Source organism: Mchenga conophoros, linkage group LG20, assembly GCF_057382185.1.
Source record: "Mchenga conophoros isolate Kocher_MC1m ecotype Shallow Benthic linkage group LG20, M_conophoros_male_GT1.1, whole genome shotgun sequence".
Lineage (NCBI taxonomy): Eukaryota > Metazoa > Chordata > Actinopteri > Cichliformes > Cichlidae > Mchenga > Mchenga conophoros.
Window position 1 is genome coordinate 7625881 of NC_140545.1, and position 19710 is coordinate 7645590.

General features: G+C 39.2%; 2 protein-coding genes across 3 annotated transcripts; both read left to right on the forward strand.

Annotated features, from left to right (window-relative positions):
- The first annotated feature begins 1448 nt into the window (after window positions 1-1448).
- LOC146550293 (vesicle-associated membrane protein-associated protein B-like) lies at window positions 1449-12947 on the forward strand. 2 transcript variants are annotated; one of them, XM_085259430.1, is made up of 6 exons: window positions 1449-1815; window positions 3096-3248; window positions 7024-7127; window positions 7549-7629; window positions 8420-8551; window positions 10167-12947. In XM_085259430.1, the coding sequence occupies exons 1-6, from the start codon at window positions 1758-1760 to the stop codon at window positions 10332-10334; spliced, it is 696 nt and encodes a 231-aa protein (XP_085115556.1). In that variant the 5' UTR covers window positions 1449-1757; the 3' UTR covers window positions 10335-12947. The 2 variants fall into 2 exon arrangements, with proteins under 2 accessions (XP_085115556.1, XP_085115555.1); XM_085259429.1 differs by having other exon boundaries at window positions 1450-1815; window positions 8372-8551.
- On the forward strand, window positions 12837-18279 carry LOC146550294 (charged multivesicular body protein 4c-like). Its single transcript, XM_085259431.1, has 5 exons — window positions 12837-13020; window positions 14460-14637; window positions 15059-15173; window positions 16176-16302; window positions 16929-18279. The coding sequence occupies exons 1-5, from the start codon at window positions 12837-12839 to the stop codon at window positions 16991-16993; spliced, it is 669 nt and encodes a 222-aa protein (XP_085115557.1). The 3' UTR covers window positions 16994-18279.
- Window positions 18280-19710: the final 1431 nt, after the last annotated feature.

A 19710-nucleotide genomic window follows, 5' to 3' on the forward strand; every position in this document is an offset into this window, starting at 1 on the left:
TGAGTGCCCTGATAATTTAAAAACTATATATATTTTTTTTAATCATTAAGCACCTAAACTTAAACTTGACATGTTGATTCTATATTTTCAGAACTTACCAGGTGTGTTTTGAAGCGGTGTGTATGGAAGCAATGCACAAGACTTTTCTAGTACATGTTTGTTGTTTGTACTCTTTTTTTTTTTTTTTTTTTTTTTTTTTTTTTTTTTTTTTTTTTTAAAAAAAAAAAGTTTTCTCCAGCTCTCCGTATCCAAAAACTCAACATTTTACTTAGTGAAAATTTCTTTTTATTAATTTTAAGCTTTGACATTAGCAGAGTTTGCTTTTTTTTTTTTTTTTTTTTTTTTTCAGGACTCTCTTGGAAATTAGATTTTTAATCTCAATGAGATTTTTTTTTTTTTTTTTAAACCTGGATAAATAAAGGACTAATATTTTTCTGCTGGTCTCACCAACCTAAGCAAAGTTTAAGCTGATGCCAAAGTCACCATTGGAGCAAGTATGGAGTGAAAGCAGCTTCCAAAACCATATGCTGGTTATTTTCTACAAGAAAGGTGTTGCAGAGCATGATGTAATGAGAATGGATGTGATAAGGTGGTAGAAAATCACAGCAAGGGAAAACTCATATCTGATGGATCTGAATTTGAGCTAAATTAAGTCCATTCAGATACAGATATAAAATAGGAGCTGGAATAAGTCTAACTGGGGCCCTCAGCAAGAACTTTATTTGGAAAAACATAGGACACAAATGTGGAGGGGGAAAAAAACCAAGCCAAGAAAAACACAGACCAGCCTCTCCATATTTTTCCTGTGGGTTGTCAAATCTGGCTGAATTAATTGGTGTTACCTAATTCAAAGTCTACCTATGGTGAGGGGTTACGCAGACCTATTGGAGGAATTTGGTTGGCATTATTTTCAAAGGTGGCTGTGAGACTTGTTATACTGCATGGTTTGAAGATATGACACTAACGAGAGGCAAGTTGAGATGGTTTAGATATGTGCAGAGAAGGTATAAATATGTATTAATGCAAAGGATGCTGAATATGGAGCTACCAGGCAGGAGGAAAAGAGGAAGACCACAGAGAAGATTCATGGATGAAGTGAAGGAGGAAATGCAGATGGCTGGTATGAGAAAGAATTCAAGGGAGACAGCGAGATGAAGACAGATGATCTGCTGTGGTGGCCCCTACTGGGAGCAACCAGAAGAGGACTCTTTAAAGGTCTATGGCAAAAAGGATCTGAAATTTCTTCCATATACTGGTATGGTTTGTATTTTTCACTATTAAAACTATATAAGATTAAAACATAACATTTTAAGGAATGTGTAGCAGTGCTTTAGGCCTTAATGTAAAATCTTTATTGTGGCTGAAGTGTTCATAGTGCTGTCTTATCTCAGTCCTGAGCTGTTAAACGTTGGACTTTCTTTGACAGCACTAACAAAAACCAGCTCACGTCACCTGCTAGTCCCGCCCACAGCGTGACGTAGCCTTTTCCTTCCTCGTCTCCGCTGCTAGTAAAGTTAGCAGTAGCACCTTTTAGCCTCCAGCAGCTGTCGGTGGCAGTCAGTCAGCCTGTCAGTTCGAGTGGCGGTGTGTGTTTGTGCGTGTATAAATCCCCCCTCTTTATTTACCCTCCCGTAGAAAAACCGAGGGCGGCCGGGTTGTTTCTTCGGGAGCCAGCTTGCTTCACCTCTGCGGGCCAACTGCGATAAAAAAAAAAATATTGTTGTCCTCGCCGTCACGACAGGAAGAAGCCCTGGGACATGGCCAGACCAGAACAAGTCCTGTTGCTGGAGCCACAACACGAACTGAAATTCAGAGGTAACCGAAGAAGCGGAGGGCAGGGCCGAGCTTAGGTAGCTAACACAGGAGACGTTGTAAATGAGAGCCAGTATTTCGATTTCTGCACTACTGAGTAGTTGAATGTGCCATTCGTTGTATATGCTGTGGTAAAACGTGAGGGATATAGCTGTTAGCTGTAGTCTACATTGTGTGTACGACAGTTGTGCGGTGACAGGTGAAACGACACTGTGCGACGGTGCTAACTAGCTCGCTGGAGTAGCATCCAGCTAATCTCACTAGCAACAAGGCAAACTGCTAGCTGTCATTGCAGCGTCAGGGCAGGCCCGCCGCACCGTTTCTCTAATTCTCTCATTTGCTTGTCATACGTTCTCTTTTATACTCTGACAGCATTGGAAACACCTCGATTTGATCTAATGGTTCAGTTAACCTCCCCTTCGGTGTCGTTTCTACTGCCCGACTGCAAAGAATTCCCTATTCTAGCATTTTCCACGATCAGGGTGTCATTGCTTATCCTTATTACCATGCTATTTCACAATATTATAAGCTAGCCGGCAGGAGATTTGGCGTTTTCTCCCACTGTGCAACCCGAATTCCTTTACAGCTTTTCTGTATCCAAGCACAATGATTATGAAATTACGGACTGAGCTGCAGTGCCAGCGGTAATGATTATTTTCTTGGATAATTACCTTGGTGTGTCATTTTTGCTGCAGAAATGGGTCAAGTGAGGGCCTAGGGTGGTGGTATCAGTTTGAAGTGGGCTGTTCACTGATTGATTGTTGCAGGGCTTTGGAGAAGAGCCATACACCCACTCTGTTACTGATGCACACTTGCATCAACATCAGTTTCCAAAACCATGCTTAAGCTGTCAAGAAACGTGTGAGAGACCTAATTGCTACAGAGACAAAAGGAAAACATTAGCACTTAAGACACCCATCTAGTAATTTTTCTGCAGCATCCAACGTTTGGCTGAGGGCGTGGTATGAATTATAAACACGTGCACACTTTGCTGATCTCACCACTGTTTTAATGTTTAATTTGCTCTGTTTGTGGCAGGCTCTGTAAAACCGCTAAAAAAAATCTGCTCTGATATTGATGTTTGCAGAAATGGATTTTTACATTGTGTATATTTGCACTTTTACCTGGGAGAATCTTTGTGCACCCACCCTGTTTTCTTTCTTCTTAGGAGCCCAAGTAACAAACAAATGCTGCATCTATACCCAAACTACGAGACGTGTAAATTCACCCACATGCTTGCACGCACACTCAAGTCACTGCATTTCTTTCTTTCTCATCCTCAGGCCCATTTACAGATGTTGTCACCGCCACCCTGAAGCTGACCAACCCCACAGACAGAAATGTGTGTTTCAAAGTCAAGACGACCGCACCTCGCAGATACTGTGTGCGCCCAAACAGTGGCATCATTGACGCTGGAACCTCCATAAATGTTTTTGGTAAGGATCTTTGCATCTTTTTGCCATCCAGAAAAGTTGGTAAAGCTGTGAACCTAATGTAGAAGTTCAAAGGCTTATACTGATCCATTTTTGCCTAACTCTGTAATTAATGTTAGCTTATTGGGCTTAATAGAAGTAAAACTATATTGAGTTGTCATAATTTAAGTGCTAGATAAAGTGTAATATACTTACATTTAACAGCGTCAGATATGGAACCGTAGTGCTGAACTAGCAGCAACCATGTATTGTGTTGCAGCACGCAAATAAAGGGTCGCGCCTGCACTACCTGTAATGGATACTGCAGTCACTACCTGAGTTTATAATTACATCATGCTTGGAGACATTTTACACACATGCCTCCTTATGACTTTCCCAATAATCTGTCTAATCTGCACATAACTATTATATTTAAATTAAAATAAAAAAAAAAAGACTTGTTTCTGACAACTAAAGTGGTTTCTGTCTCCTGCATCATTTTCTTTTTTTATTCTTTCATTTTTGTTTCTTATTTTTTTGGAGGGTGGTATAATTTACTCAAAGTTAAAATTTTTGAAAACATTTTATCCACAGCATAAGATGGAAAAGTGTCAAATGTTTAGACATGAGACATTTTACTACCTCATGAATAAGATGAGTTAAGTTCGAATTTGATGGCAGCAACACATAAATCTTTTTTTTTTTTTTTTTTTTTTTTTAAAAGACATCACGTCCTTTGAACTAAAGCAAAAAGTGCTTATATAAGGCTCTACTGGTATATGGGGTGTATTTGTCCCTATAAAATTGGAAGCTTGTACTAGGGCTGTGCCATATTATACTGTTCACGGTAATACCGGTATAATGTTGGGCAACGATAAGAAAATGAAATCTCCCGATAGAATATGGGTAAAACACGCATGCGCAGTGCCTTTGTTTTCATACGCACATGGCGGAAAAAGCACGGCGGCGACAGAGAATGAGAAGGGTGAAAGCGGATCATTGAATGAAACGGATGAACCAGAATTGGTTTGTAAAAATGCTGCAACTTCAGTGGTGTGGAACTGGTTTAACTTTCGTCCATCAGATACACAACAAAGCACTATTTTTGGTAGAGCATGCTAGCGGGCCATCGTTATTACCGTGTTTTTTGGAAAATACGGCACACTTAAATTCAATCCTTTGATTTTTCTGAAAATCGAGAGTGCCCCTTATAATCCCGTGTGCCGTATGTATGAATTCGGGTTGTGTTTACTCACCTCGAAATGATTTTGTGTGCTACACGGCGCTCGAAAATCTGTCAAATGTTTTAGTACGACTTTGCTAAGCTACGAAGCCGCACTGCTTGATGGATTGTCGGAGCATTACGGCTACCGTAGGCAGGAGCCTCGCGGAGTGATACGTACTGTGCTTCAACATAATATTACCGTATTGTGTGTGTGTGTGTATAACCTCTTTTTAAGTTTTCTGGATATTATGCATGGTTATGCTGAGGATATGTCGGCCAATTTCCCCTGGAAATGCCTTTTGGTTAAACTGTCAGCAAAGAATTTGCAATTTTTATATAACTTAAATGCAAAAAAACAGCTGCTTTAAGTGAAAATACATTGATGGGATTTATTTTATTTTTTTTGCATTATTAAGTTGTGGAGTTGTAAAGTATTTTGTCTAGTGTCAATTATATCGTCAGTTATATCATTATCGCAAATTTTCAAATGTATATCGTAGGGCTGCTCAATGAATTGAATTTTAATCACGATTACGATCTGGGCTTTCAACGATCATTAAAAATGACTGAGCCGATTATTAGCCCCTCCCTCGTGCTTTACTCTCGCGCTGCTCCGTGTGGCAAATCGAGCGCACCTCTCTGCATTTCGAACACGCATCACAACAATTAAGAGGACCCGAGGAAAGCTCGGAAAGCTAAGCAGCATTTATTTGGAGAGGAGAGTGACTGCCGTTGGTTGAAAAGAGGTAAAAAAAAACTTCAGTGGTGTGGAAACATTATGGATTTGCGGAGTCAGACGTGGATCAAGTAGACATAGTGTGTAAACTTTGCTACGGTGTCATAGCTGCACCACAGAGCAACACTGCAAAGTTCACTAAACATAGATGTTTACATTTTTCATTTATTTTTTTTATATTGCAAACATTTGCACTGTTATCAGTATTTGCACACTATTTTATATTATTTTTTAAAGTCATTATTCAATACATTGTTATTGTTAACCCTTTAAATCCCTGTAGAACCGCGTAAGCTAACGCAATAATTTGTTTTGCATATGAAACCGGAGGACTTGTACTTACATCTTATGTCATCAGCTTGTCCTAGGTCACAGTTTCCTTCCACATATAGCTTTGCAAAAATTGCATAAAAAGCACTTGCAGGAACAAAAACATAATATTCCAGAAACAGGCTTTGCCGATCCGATCAGCTGTTCGTAACACTTCCCACATTGAAAAAGACGTCAACGCGAACTATCGCATATCCGCCATTTCCTGTCCGAAACCGGAAGTGACATCATTTTCGCGGAAAATGTAGTTTTTTACTTGTAGGCCTTAAAAGCCTATACTGGTGTTTTTATAAGTCATGTTTGACTCTATACTTTTCTGAATAGTTTCTGGGATGCTTAGAACTCGAATTGCACTGCTGGAAATAGTTTATTTTGATGCACCTGCTGTTTTCTTTGCAAATTTGCATCATAGGATTGTTTTTTGTTTTTCCTGCAATATATAAAAATTGCTGTATCTCCAAAATAAAACTATGAAGACACTCAAAATAAATTTCCTGTTGTTGTAAACTATTTTTTGCAACTTTTTTGTATTTAACTTTTTGAGGGATAAACCTCTTAAATTTCCCCAAATAGAAATATATGTTAAAAAACAAACAAAAACGATTTTCAATTTTTTTGTAGTTTATTGCACTTTTTTGCAATTAATGTAGTTACTATGGACTTAATGCATACATATTATTAAAATATGGGCTATAACAGTTGTATTGATGTATAGCAACTTGAAATGCTCCCACAAATGGCACTACAGCATGTAAAAAAAAAAAATAATAATAATAATAATAATATAAGCTCTGGCGGACTTGGTTCTATGGTAGGTCTTAAAGGGTTAAATAAATATCGTCAAATAATCGAGATCTCAATTTCAGTGAAAATAATCGTGATGATCATTTTTGCCATAATCGAGCAGCCCTAGTATATCGTGATAAATATTTTTGGTCTTATCACCCTGCTCTAGCTTGTACTACTTGAAAGACACAATAAGTCCTGAAAGGTACATACAAGCTTTAGAGCAACATATTCATCTAGAGGTCGTCTTTTTCAAGGAAGGCCTTGAATATTTCAGCGAGACAATAAAACACAGCATACTGCAGCTATCATAACAGCATAACTTTCTAGTAAAAGAGTCCAAGTGCTGAACTAGCCTGTCTGCAGTCCAGACCTTTTACCAGCCAAAAACAGCAAGAAGCTTATAACAGACAAGAATGGGACACTATTACTCCCCTGAAAGTCCAGCAACTGGTCCCATTTCCTCTGGTTTTTATGGGCTGTTGTTAAAAAAAGAGGGAATGGTAAACCACAGTAAACATGGCTCTGTCCCAACTTTTTTTGAGACATGTTGCTACAAATTCTTCAAATTCAGCGATTTTCTTCAAATTCAAAATGGCTAATATTTTTCTTGACATTGTACATTTTTTTCCATTTTCAACATGTAATGTGTTCTGTGTTCTATTGGTTTATGAGACAGGCAAATCCTGGTTTCTTCATTCTGTCTTTGTTTTTGCCCACAGTTATGCTACAGCCTTTTGACTATGACCCCAATGAAAAGAGTAAACACAAATTCATGGTGCAGTCCATGCTGGCTCCATATGACATGACTGACATGGAAGGAGTTGTGAGTACCTGAGCATACTATTTTCCTTTTTTTTTTTTTTTTTTTTTTTTTTTTTTTTGGGGGGGGGGTGCTTTATTACTGGAGAATCTGAAGGGTTTAAATTTCTTACATTGCCTCTCGGCCCTGAGTTTTGTTTTGTTTAGTTGCGTTAGTGGCATCTGTGTCTTCCAAAAGTCTATCTTCAGCTGAACACTTGAATAGTGTAGCTCACTCAATGTATTTGTCTCATTCCGCAAAAGCTTTTTTTAAAACTGTTTGACAAATGTATACATTTTTATGCAGCTCCCTAAGCCTGAAAATGTAAAGTTGGTCATTTCTGTTGAGAATTTACTTTGAAGTATGGATATTAGTGAAAAATGAAGTTGTGATACAAAAGAAAAGAAAAATCTAAAGGTTCCCTTTTTCATTTTCTTGTCAACAGTGGAAGGAGGCAAAGCCTGAAGAGCTGATGGATTCAAAGTTGAGATGTGCATTTGAGATGCCTCTAGAAAATGACAAAACTGTAAGTGTTTCTCTTCACTTCAACATTTGCCACATCACTTTAAACATTCAATCACATTTTTTCACACCCCAAATGAGCTCCACAAACGGTTGTTCCACTGTGTACTTCATTGATTTAAGTACATAATAATAGCTGTCTGTAGTAACAGATTATATGCTGACTGAGTATTTAGTGGGACCTGTTGTGACAGTAAAGTTGTAAGCAGTAATCTGGCTGAAAGCACGGGAACCCCACCAAGCTGCCCAAACCTTCTGTTTGAGAGGAGGCAGCCAATCAAAAGAAGGTTAGCTAAAACAGAGTGCAGCGTTAAAAGGTGAGGAACTAAAAGGGCTCGTTTCAGACTGGATCAACTGTTTGACTGTGCCAAGGCCAAGTATAAGATGAATAAGAAATATTTCAATTTGTAAATCATGTCGAGCTCTAGCAGCAACAATGAATAACAGTATGGAGCTGAAAACAAGCACAATAGGTCCCTTCAAAGAATAAAATCAGACTAAACCATTTAATTTCTGTTTCAGTGGAGTAGTAGTTTTTAGTTTTTTTCCTTCTGTCAGCATTTTTTTTTTTTTGTCTTGTATTCATCAGCTACACATCACTGTATCACCCATCTTGTGATTTATTTTGTTTTGTGATTTGTTTCCACTTTAATCTCCATGCTTTGTCTTTGCATGTCCCCTCGTTCCTTTTTTTTCTTCCACTCTCATCCCACCGACCACTCCCCATCTTCACTCTCTCTCCACAGCATGAGAGTGAAATCATCAAAACTGTGTCTTCCTCTGCCTCTGTTAAGACTGAGCACTCTGTCCTGCCCAAGTCAGCCAGTGCTTCGCTGGATGATGGAGAAGTGAAGAAGATCATGGAGGAGTGCAAGCGACTGCAGATGGAAGTGCAGAGGCTACGGGAAGAAAACAAACAGATCAGGGTGAGACGCGCTAAAACAAATAAGAGCCTGTGTGTCTGTCTCATATTCCAGTCAGACTTGTATTTTCTGCTCTAGCTCGTCTTCTCTTGTGCTAACAGAAGAAGCATTGCTGTGGAGTTTACTCTTAAATATAGGAGGAACAAGACCAAATCTGAAATAAAAAACAAAACAAAACACTGAAATAAAATGTTTTATTCCAGGAAATATATTTTGACTAGTGCAACTAGTGCTGCACTACATTAACGTGAAGCAGAGAATGAAATGACTCAATGACTGCCTGAGTTTTCTCAAAGTATTTTTGTCATTGCTCGAGTCCAGAGAATTGTCCCTAGACAGCAGTGACCCCATCCTGTATGTGGTATGGCTCATATCATTGTCAGCTCGTTACGCTGATTCTTATGAATGTCTTTTCTGTTATGTGTAAATGTTTACCAGCTTATAAATCATAAACCTGAATAGGTTAATTACTACAAAATTGCGAGTAAAGGTGATTTTGAGAAATGTTTAAAACTACACTTCTACACGATCACTGTAGCAAAGTTTTGCTAGAAGTTACACTTTAACCCTCTCTTTAATATAAATAATAGGGGATTTTAATTGGAAACAGAAATTAAAATGGAATTACTCCGGAGGCAAGTCAGTACTTTACCTTAAAGGAATGAACAACCACACCTGCCATTCCCAGCAATGCAAATATCCAGGAAGATTTCCCTCTCTCTCAAATAATGCTGTCCAATTGTATAGACACACCAGATGGCAAGTAAAGTCTTGCCAGTTCTTAGAACTTAGACCCTCTGGTGACCATTAAAGTGTCCTTGTAACATGGATATAAACCTAAACATTATGTTTTATTTAGATGCGTAAAAACAACATACATTTATGAACCGGCCTTGGTCACGAAGTTTCCAAATACAAATACACTGAAAAAGAAAAAGTAATTTTTATTTGATGTTGTAGTTTTAATCACTCAACATACTACAAACCATAGGTAGTTTCAGGAAAATTAAATCAGTCGTCTAGGAGGAGTGTGGGAACAAACATACAGTCATATATGATATACAATCATCATACTGGGTGTATCATAGCAACAGCAGTGGCTGCAGTGACTCCAGACACGCTTGCAAAAGTATGGGACAAGTTTGGCTATGTTATGGACAAATGCCATGCATGGAGAGGGGGACACATTGCGCATTTGTGAAAATTGTATGTTTTGTATGTAAAGCTTTATATTCAGGCATAAAATTTCCCGCAAGCTTCCTTGTCCTTTTGATATCTGTATTGTTGTTATCCGTGATTTTTTTTTTTTCTTCATTTGTTTGTTTGTTTTGTTTTCTGTAGTTTGATAATAATTAAAAAATTCTGACAGCACTTGAAGGCAGCAGTGTTATAGCTGCTTGCAACAGAAAAGCAAAACTGTTCACTATGCTGGCTCTTTGTTAAATGATGGAAAATGATCCTGGTGTAAACATTGTTTAAAAATCCAGTAATGACATATAAAAATAAATATCAGATTTTTGATAAGCTATCATTGGGAAGCGGAGTGACAAATTCTAACAAATTAAAAGTTAACTTATAAGCGCGTATTTGTATTTCTGACTCCTTGTCTTCATCACAGGAGGATGACGGTCTGCGGAAGAGAAAGGTGACACCGTTGGCCCCCGCTCACTCCTCCTCCACCATGGCCACCACAGCCGTGAGGGACGAAGGCCTAAGCACCCGCGTGCTGGCGTTCTGCGTGCTCTTCTTTGTGATTGGAGTCATCATTGGCAAGCTGGCCCTGTAGGGACACAGACGGACAGAGCACAGTGACAGACGGACGGATAGACCGCGTGCTTGGGAGGACGCGTGTCAGCAACGGCGACGGGGATGTCTTCTGGGTTTATGTTGATCTGTTTCTTTCCTTCTTTTAAACATTTAAGGCAATATCATGATGGTTTGGTGTAAAAAGAAAACGAAAGAAGGCTATCCCAAGTTAAACCATGAGTGCGAGCATTTTTGTCACAGGTCCTTTTTTTTTTCTTTGATCTGTTCTTTCCGTCCATCTCTCTTCCTTAAATGGATCTTCCCTAACTTGCACAGGTAACAGTTAGTCGTGTGTTTAAGTGGCTTCACGCTGGCTGAATGTCTAGTCTTTCATTGATTCGCAAGTTTTCATAAGTTGCTCACACACGTTGTCCGTTTAAAAGCTCTAACCCTCTTCTGATAATCTCTTCCACTTATTAATCTGCAAGGAGAGGTGAACACAGTTGATCAGTGAAAGACTGTTTTTTTTTTTTTTTTTTTTTTTTTTTTTTTTTTCCCCCTTTCTAGACTCAAGCTTCATGTATTGTCCTCTAAAGAGTTTGGGGTTTTAAAAAGAAAAGAAAAAGCATGTGTGTGTGTGTTTATTTTGCCTCCTGCAGGAGCAATGATGTGTCAGACTGTGTGACTGTTTTTATGCGAGGAGACCACAGACGGTGAGGCTCACAGGCTGTGAAGAGGGCTGGTTTAAAAATAAATAAATAAATAATCCAAACGGATTTCTTGTATTCAGCAAAAATGGGGGTGTTTGTTGAAAATCTAATTGAATGATTGAATTGGATGATTTGGTGTAATCCAGACCAAGGAATCTGTAGAAATTCATTAAAATCATGACTCAGTAAATTCACAATTATGACTTCAGAGAAAGTGTTCTGTATGGTGATTTATATTTTATTTTTTGGCTTCTTTTTTTTTTTTTTTTTTTTTGGTTTGTTTGTTTCAGAAACAAAGCTGTAATTTACATCTTCATGCTTGGTTTTTGTTTTGTTTTGTTTTTTTGTTTTGTTTGTTTGTTAATTACTTCCTCAGGTTTGCACACAGAGTTACGCTGAACAGGAAAAAAATAAATAAAAAGGCTAATGTCTGGCTACAAAGCTCTGGACAGGTCATGCAAAACAGACTCTTACTTATCCATGCACATCAGAGTATGTAACACAAGTTCTGACCACTCTATTGAATTTTGCCCATGGTGCATTGACTTTGCGCCCTCTGGTGTATTACAGCAGTTGTTTGCCTTTTTTGTTTGTTTCTCTTCTTCCTCTCTTGTGTTGTCGTGTAGACACTTTGCTTCTGTTGTTTAAAATATTCAAATGCGCTATTCTCACTTGTGCACTCTGTAGTCTGCATGGAATGACCTGAATTTATTATGATTATTTTATTTTTTTGAGTGTTGAAAAATCCATGTTAGCAAAACCAACAAACAAAAAAATACTGTCTTTTCCAAAAGGGACCATCTTGAGTCTGGTTATCAGTTTGTGTGTGTGTGTGTTTTTTTTTGTTTCCTTTGCTGTCACCTTTTCCGTTTGTCCTGTTGAGTTCTGGTGGTTGTGAGATAACACAGCTGTATTATCTTGGCCATCACATGACCGTCTCGGCTGATTCATTTCCTCAAAAGTTAAAAAAACAACAACAATGAATATCTGCTTATTTGCATGGGGAGGGGAGGGGGTCAGATATGTCTGGATGTGGGCAGCTGTGAGAGGACTGACCTGTGAATACACACTACATTAAAGGATTTAAAAACAACAAAGGCATCAGCGCTTCAGACCACACCTGCAGATACAGTCACAACAATGTAATCACACAGTAATTGGATACTCTTTTTGTATGTAAATAAAAATTAAAAAAGACTCAAAGGATAACTGGCAAAGTTATTAACATACTGTACTAAAGGAAGAAAATAAACAGCCACCATGGATGATGTAGCATCATAATGAATTAAAATACATAACCCCCCCCAACTGTCTGGCTCTGTGAAAGGTTTCTGTTTTTTTCCCTTTCAGTTAAGAATGCAATCTGGGAAGCATGGTGTGCATATCCCTGTAACTGCTAATACTTTGATACTTGAATAGCAGGACAAAAAAATCTATACAGCTGCAAAAATACTGCCTTTACTTGTTATTTTGGGACGTTTCATTAAGTACGAAAGCACAACAGCTGCTAAACTCGAAAGAGGAAAAACTATTGTTATTATTATTAATATATTCCTTGTTAAAGAAGAGTGATTGAAGAATTAAAGAGGATTAAAAGCAGTTGTCAGGCAGATGGCGACAGAGAACCAACAGGCAACGCCCCTCATTCGCCGGGCAGAATGACGTCAGTGGGCCTAATCCAGGAAGTGGAAAAACATCAACAACCCTTCCAGGGTCCAGGTTAAGGCGAAGTGTCCGAGTAGCTTAGCAGAGACGTAGCTTTAGCTTTATTTTATAAGATATCTCGCATCTGTGTTTTGTCTTTATAGTAAGCGCTGTGTAATATCCCAGACATGTCGGTGTTTGGCAAGATATTTGGAGGAGGAGGAAAATCGGGAAAGGGACCGAGTCCACAGGAGGCGATCCAAAAACTCCGGGAGACGGAGGAGATGCTAACCAAGAAACAGGAATTTTTAGAGAAGAAGATCGAACAGGAGCTGCAGACCGCAAAGAAAAACGGCACAAAGAACAAAAGAGGTGAGACGCCGCGAGGGTTTTTTCCCCCCCGTAGTTTCTTCTCTTGCTTGTTAGATTTTTGTTGTCAGCAACCTCAAGCTAACCGTTAGCTAGCCCGTTAGCTGAGTTGGCTAACTTTCCCGAGGTGTCGTAACTGCTGGCAGCCTCATCCAGCGTCTTTACCACGGCCATGGCTGCCAGTCTGGATGGGCGGCTGTCTAGCTGTGTGACTGACTTCATTATGTGATCACCGTTAACTTATGGCCCCGCGGGGACGCTAGCCTTGGCCTTTGCTGATATTCGAGTTTTCTTTTGACTCATAGGTGGTTGTTTAAAAATCAGGAGACCTGGTTGAAGGTGTGGTGTGTGTATATAGACTGTTAGGTATGATGTTGCAAATATAGCGGCAATAAAGATATCGACCCAGTTAGCCAGGACAAGGGTTGAGCACGTGTTATAAGTGTCAGAGAGGTGGGCGTGTTTGCATCTTGATCAGATGTCCGTATAGAAACCTGTGGACCTCCAGCAGGTCCCACAGTCTCCTTACAGATGATTACGTGAGCCGATCACAGCTTGGGGCTCATTATAAGTTAACTGTAATACAAGTTGACCATGTTCTACCACAACGTGGAGCCAACCATATAGATTTGTACATGTGTATTGTTCTTGTTGACATCGAGCACATTTCTAGGGATCAGAGTAAATTTAATTTAGATCAGGATGGTTAGCGGTGTCGCTTCCCAACGAGAAGATCGCAGGTTCAAATCCAGCCAGTGTGGAGTTTCCATGTTCTCTCCGGGTTCTCCATCGCTTCCCACAGTCCAAAGACATGCATGATATTAGGTCAATTGATGATTTATGGTTGTCTGTGTTAGCTCGGTAATAGACTGGCAACCTGTCCAGGGTGTACCCCTGCTTCTCATTCTAAGGTAGCTGGGATAAGTTCCAGCCAGCCCGCAGTCCCCTCCTCGCAACACCTAAATTGAATAAGTGGAAGAAGAAAAATGGATGAACAGTTAATGGAGCCACCAGATGTATTAAGTAAAAAAAATTAAAAAAAAGACTAAAAAAAAAGTTCACAGAATGACTCAGCGTAGCACAACCTTCTCTGACAAGATCAGTATAGCCTATCAGGTTTCAGGGGTTGTTGTCATCTGACCTCTTTATCTGATTAATTACTCTCCAGGTTTTCCATTAGTCTTCACGCCGGCTATATTTGACTGTCTTTCGTATTGCTAAAAGTGTCACTAATGTGGTCGAATAATTAGCAGTGAATTATCTAGGTTCACAGAGTAGTGCTGACTAACAGGAATGACAGCCTGATTGGGTAGTATCACAAATATTTGCTGTGTTAAAGTACCATTATTCACTGTTTCTCTTCATTGTCACTAAATGGTGTTTCAAGGCCAATTTGTTCATTCTGACTCTCCCCACCCCACTCCCTGTCTTTGGATCCTCAGCGGCACTTCAGGCCTTGAAAAGAAAGAAGCGGTACGAGAAGCAGCTCGAGCAGATCGATGGGACGCTGTCCACCATTGAATTCCAGCGGGAGGCTCTGGAGAACGCCAACACCAACACTGAAGTGCTCAAAAACATGGGCTTCGCTGCCAAGGCCATGAAGTCTGCTCATGAAAACATGTAAGAGCGAGCACCAAGGCGTGATCGATTGGACTGGGACGAAACCTCTCTGCACAGATTATTTTTGCAACTTCCTTTTTGTTACTGAGACTAAAGCAAGCGTAAAGAAGATTCAGTCAGTTCTGAAATGATCAGAAATATTACAAGGAGGTTTTGCTGATAATGAAATGCATATAATTTCACCAAGATGCAGTAATCCTTTCTTTTATGCATTTATTTCAGTCAGTATCTGTAAAATGTAACCATAAAAAAAGTGTATGTGGGTTTCACTGCCATGTATATTAGATGCCTGACATCCTCCTTAGTTTTTGCCGTAGAACTACTCAGACATCTAATCGTCATATTTAGATTAAATAGCCTCTTTTATAAAACCTATATGAGTGAATTCTCTTTTGCTCACAGTCTTTCCTTCTTATTTCAGGGACATTGACAAAGTGGATGAACTGATGCAGGACATTACAGAGCAGCAGGAACTGGCCCAAGAAATCTCTGACGCCATCTCTAAACCTGTGGGCTTTGGTGAGGAGTTTGATGAGGTAGGTGAAGCTCTTCAGCTGTTTTATGTTTACATTTGTGTGGTATATCTGATTCTAAGTGTGCAAGTGCCTCATTTTATTCACAGATTTTATTACCAAAAATACATAAATTGAGAGCGTACCCAAATAAAACGGGTAGTGATGATTAAAGAAAAAAGACTCAATTCTAAGCTTAAATCAAAAAAAATGAAATGGTGCAGGAGGGTTAATCTGTACTTGCATCCACAGCAACGTATTGATAACTGCAGATACACACTGTTATGACCCTGGCTTGTAGGCACGTTAAAGTGTGCTTTAACCAGGATGGAGAAGGTGGAGTTGCACCTAAAAGGTTTTAATAGATTCTTTTTAAACATTTTTTTAATGTCTTTTTTCACAAAACAGCACAGGAGACAAAAAAACGACTACACCCTCATTTAAAAGAAAAAAAACCTCAACCTTTGGTACCACCTCGAGATCTGTTGTTTGTACACAGAGTAGTCTATGCATGGTGCAGTTTCTACTAAACCTGCCACAATCGTCAGGGTGAGGCAAGTGTCCCAGATGGAAACAAAACAAGTTACTAAGCCAGAAACAAGCAAGCACCTGTGTGTGGAGCCGAACAAGAAGCCTGAGATACATGAAATTAACAATTTTTTTAAGACAGCTTCTGTAATCATCTGGAGCTTGATTGGAGCACAGGACTGGGGCAGCAGTCCATCAGAATGAAATCATTCTGTCTTTTGCATCTTTGCTTATCTAAGGCTTCCTTCTTAATGATGATGGGATTTTACTGTACATGACATAAGCATGTTTTCATACGCCTGACTCAGAAATATCATTACTTATCTCTTAGACAGTTGCTATTATCCTGTGTTTGGCATATGAATGTTGCACTGATAATGATGTTGGGTTAACCCAGTATAGCCGAGTCTAATTATTAGTTATTATCTTTTTGCTTTTGCTGGTATGAATACGTTGTTGCTGGTCTTCATCCTTGGGGTGAATTTCTTTGCTTCTCAGGATGAGCTGCTTGCCGAGCTGGACGAGCTGGAACAGGAAGAGCTGGACAAAAATCTGCTCGAGATCGGTGGACCAGAGACCGCCCCTCTCCCCAATGTGCCTTCGACTTCATTACCTTCCAGACCTGGTAAGAACTCTGGGGTGTAACCATTTGCATTGCATTTTTACGCTGTTCGCAGGATGTACAAACTGTTAATTACTAACTTTCAGTGATGTGACTGCTATAGTTTTATTTTTAGTTATATAGCACCGAATCACAACAGCAGTTTCCTCAAGGAGCTTTATTTCATAGGATCTTTATCTTTATCGTCAGCTAAAGGTGCTGCTATAATAAAGAAAAAAACCCTCAATCAGATGATCCCTTATGAGCAGGCACTTGCCCCAAAGGTTTCATAGTTAGCTTATCCAGCCCTAACTGTATGCATTATCAAAAAGAAAGTTTTAAGCCTAATATTAAAAGTAGAGATAGTGTCTCAGAGCAAAGTGCTCGAATGGAATTATTATACAAGACCTTGAACATGAGGAGAAGATTTTAAATTCAATCCTGGATTTATCAGGAAGCCAGTGGAGATAAGCCAGTATGGGAGAAATGTGTTGTCTCTTTCTAGTCCCCGTCAGTGTTCTTGCAGCAGTATTGGGTAATAATGAATTACAATAGTACTGCCTAGAAGTGATTAATGCTGAATGAGGATTTGATGAGATCTCGATAGGATCCTCAGATCACATCTTTTATTTCTGTCCTCCCTCCCACAGCCAGGAAAGAGGAGGACGAGGACGACATGGAGGACCTGCAGCGCTGGGCGATGGAAGCCATGTAAATGCAGCATCCGCCACATCACACCTGCATCGGAGAGGAAAGGAACAAGAGGGAAACGAATGGACTGATGGGATGTTGTGTCTGAGTGTTTCTGTGTGTCTGAGAAGAGTGGACTGTCTACTTTATGTGTAACACTACAAAACAAAACAAAGCAACAATGCTGTAGTCTTTCTTTTCCTTTTCCCCTTTAGAGACCCCCAAGGTGCTCAGTACAAATGAGTCCGTGAGGGTCTGCTATACTGGACAAAGTCACCTAATATTTTTACCCTCAACTTTAATGCAGCACTTTGTGGTCCTTGTCGTGTGCCATGCTAGTGGCCACAGATTTCATGTTGCAGGGTGGTGTTATAAGCTGGATGGTGCAGTAGATGGAGTTATTCACCAAGCTGTTGTCATTGTTAACATCGCTGGATGATTTTGGGGGGGATTTTCAAGGATGATTAATGCTTAAAAAATCGATTTCTCACTCTCCCGTTTACCTATTTGTGGCAATTTTTTTTTTTGTGTTTTTGTTTGTTTGTTTTTTTGTTTTCCTTGACAAAATAACCCGTTTCTTCCTCGTCTTGTTAACTGCTCTGGAAATGGAGGTGCAGCTGAGTGTGTGCTGGCTGAAGAAGCTTTGAGCTGTGTGTGTTTGCCAGAATCCAAACCTCTTCTTTCATTTCAGGTTGGGTTCTTCGACCTACTGCCGCTCGCTCCTTCTTTGCCTCTCCCCTTACCCTCCCAACCCCATCAGTGGTTCTCGTTCTTTGGTGTAAATATCCCAGCTGACTGTGTGTGTTTTGGTTTTTTTGTTTGTTTTGTTTTTTTAAGTACACTGCATTACTGCTGCCATTGAGCGCTTTGGTTGATGCTGCGTGAAGCATGCAACGGTGGGGAAATCACGACACAGGTCACACCGCAGGGCTAGTAAGAGAGATGTTTAACCTACCACTTTCATCCTCCTCTGTCTGTGTCCCACTCATAAAGGTTTTCATTTCAAAATGTATGTTAAAAAGAAAAAGGAAAAAAAAAGAAACTAGTAATATTAAACTATTGTCACACCTTATTAACTGCATCCAGAGGGAGATGGTGGTTTATAAAAGATTAGATTATAGCCAATCTGCAACACATGCATTTCAGAGTTTAAAAGAGTTGAATTCCTTTAGTTTTTCAGCAACATGATGTACATTTTTTACATAGAAAACGTAACACGAGGACAAATGGATAAGCATGTTTGCATTTCTATGTTTTATTTATCCAGATGAGAATATTATTTGCGAATCATTAAATGGTTTTCAATTCTTTCATTGTGGTGGAAGCATTGTCTGTTCATGCGTTTTGTTTTGGTTTTTGGTCAAATGACTAAGTTAAGCAGATCACCAGAGAAAGAAACAAAGTGTGAGTGAAGAAAAACCTCAGCAAGTACACTTTTAGTTTAATATTAAATTGGTAACTAAAGCTTTGCTACAGAGTATTTCTAAAATCACTCCATAAATAAAACAATGAAGACAGAATCTTTTTTAACAGACAAAATGAACAATAATAATTTATTATTTTCTGGCAGATGCCTTACTACCATTCAGATATCTTGTGGTGGCATGAAATATTTCCTGTATCTGTCTCTTGAGGGAGCGGCCGTTCGGTAAGTATAGGAGAGGATGGCCAGTCACTGAGCCAGCCTTCCTGATCAGTTTGCTCATTCTTTTGGTGTCGCCAGCTCCCCCAGCAGAACAAAGTAAAGTCCACTGTGCTCGTCACATCTACGTGATGAAAATCTCCATGATGTCGCATCGCATATTGCAGCATCTCAGCTTCCTTTGGAAACTGAGATCTGTGCTGATCTTCTCTTCAGCTGTTCATGTGGACTCCCAGGTACTTATAGTCCTCCACCACATCAGCATCTTGTTCCGGGTTGTGTAGCTGGAGCTTTTTTCTTTTCTTTCTGCATCACAATAACACCAAAAAACAAATATTAACAAAATCTTTTTAAAGGAGATTTAAAGACAAAGACGAGAGAAGTAACTGGTCTGTTCCAAAGGCACTAAATCTTAAAATTTGCAGCTTTTATATTCATTCAACAAAGTTTAACTAAAGGGAAAATCAATTTGCCGTTTCACTGATCTTTTGTAGTTTTGAAAAATGGTGCCTGTTTATCAGATCTCAATGATTTTCCCTTAAAGTACAACTATTATTCTGGATAAAGCACATTAGCTACATAGCGGCAAATATTTACATAATAATCAGTGGCTGTATACAGTCATTGTGACTTTATGACAATCATTATGAGATCAGAAGGGGAAATACATAATACAAGATATGCTCCAGGTTGTAAAGAAAGAATCGACTATACAGTGTTGATAGCAGGTGTTATAGCCAAGTTTACCTATGCTTTATATCAGTTGTCTAAATTTGACAAGAGGAAATGTTCAAACAAACTCCCACTGCCACTCAAAAGGAAAATCTGATGAAAGATTACCTGTGACTGGCAGGGTTATAAACAGATACCTCCTGCCAACCTTCCTAAGAGGCAAAAGAAACACACTTCAAAATGATAAATTGTTTTTTTGATTGCAATGATTTTCTAAGACGGCAATTTAACATTTAATATTTCCCGTTCCCATAGTGAAACACTGGACCACATTCTTTATGAATGTGTTCATTTTGGTATTAGTTTACTTTCAAAGGTTCACGTCAGAAAATGAAAATTCCTTAGTCAGGATTGCAACAAAGTGAAAT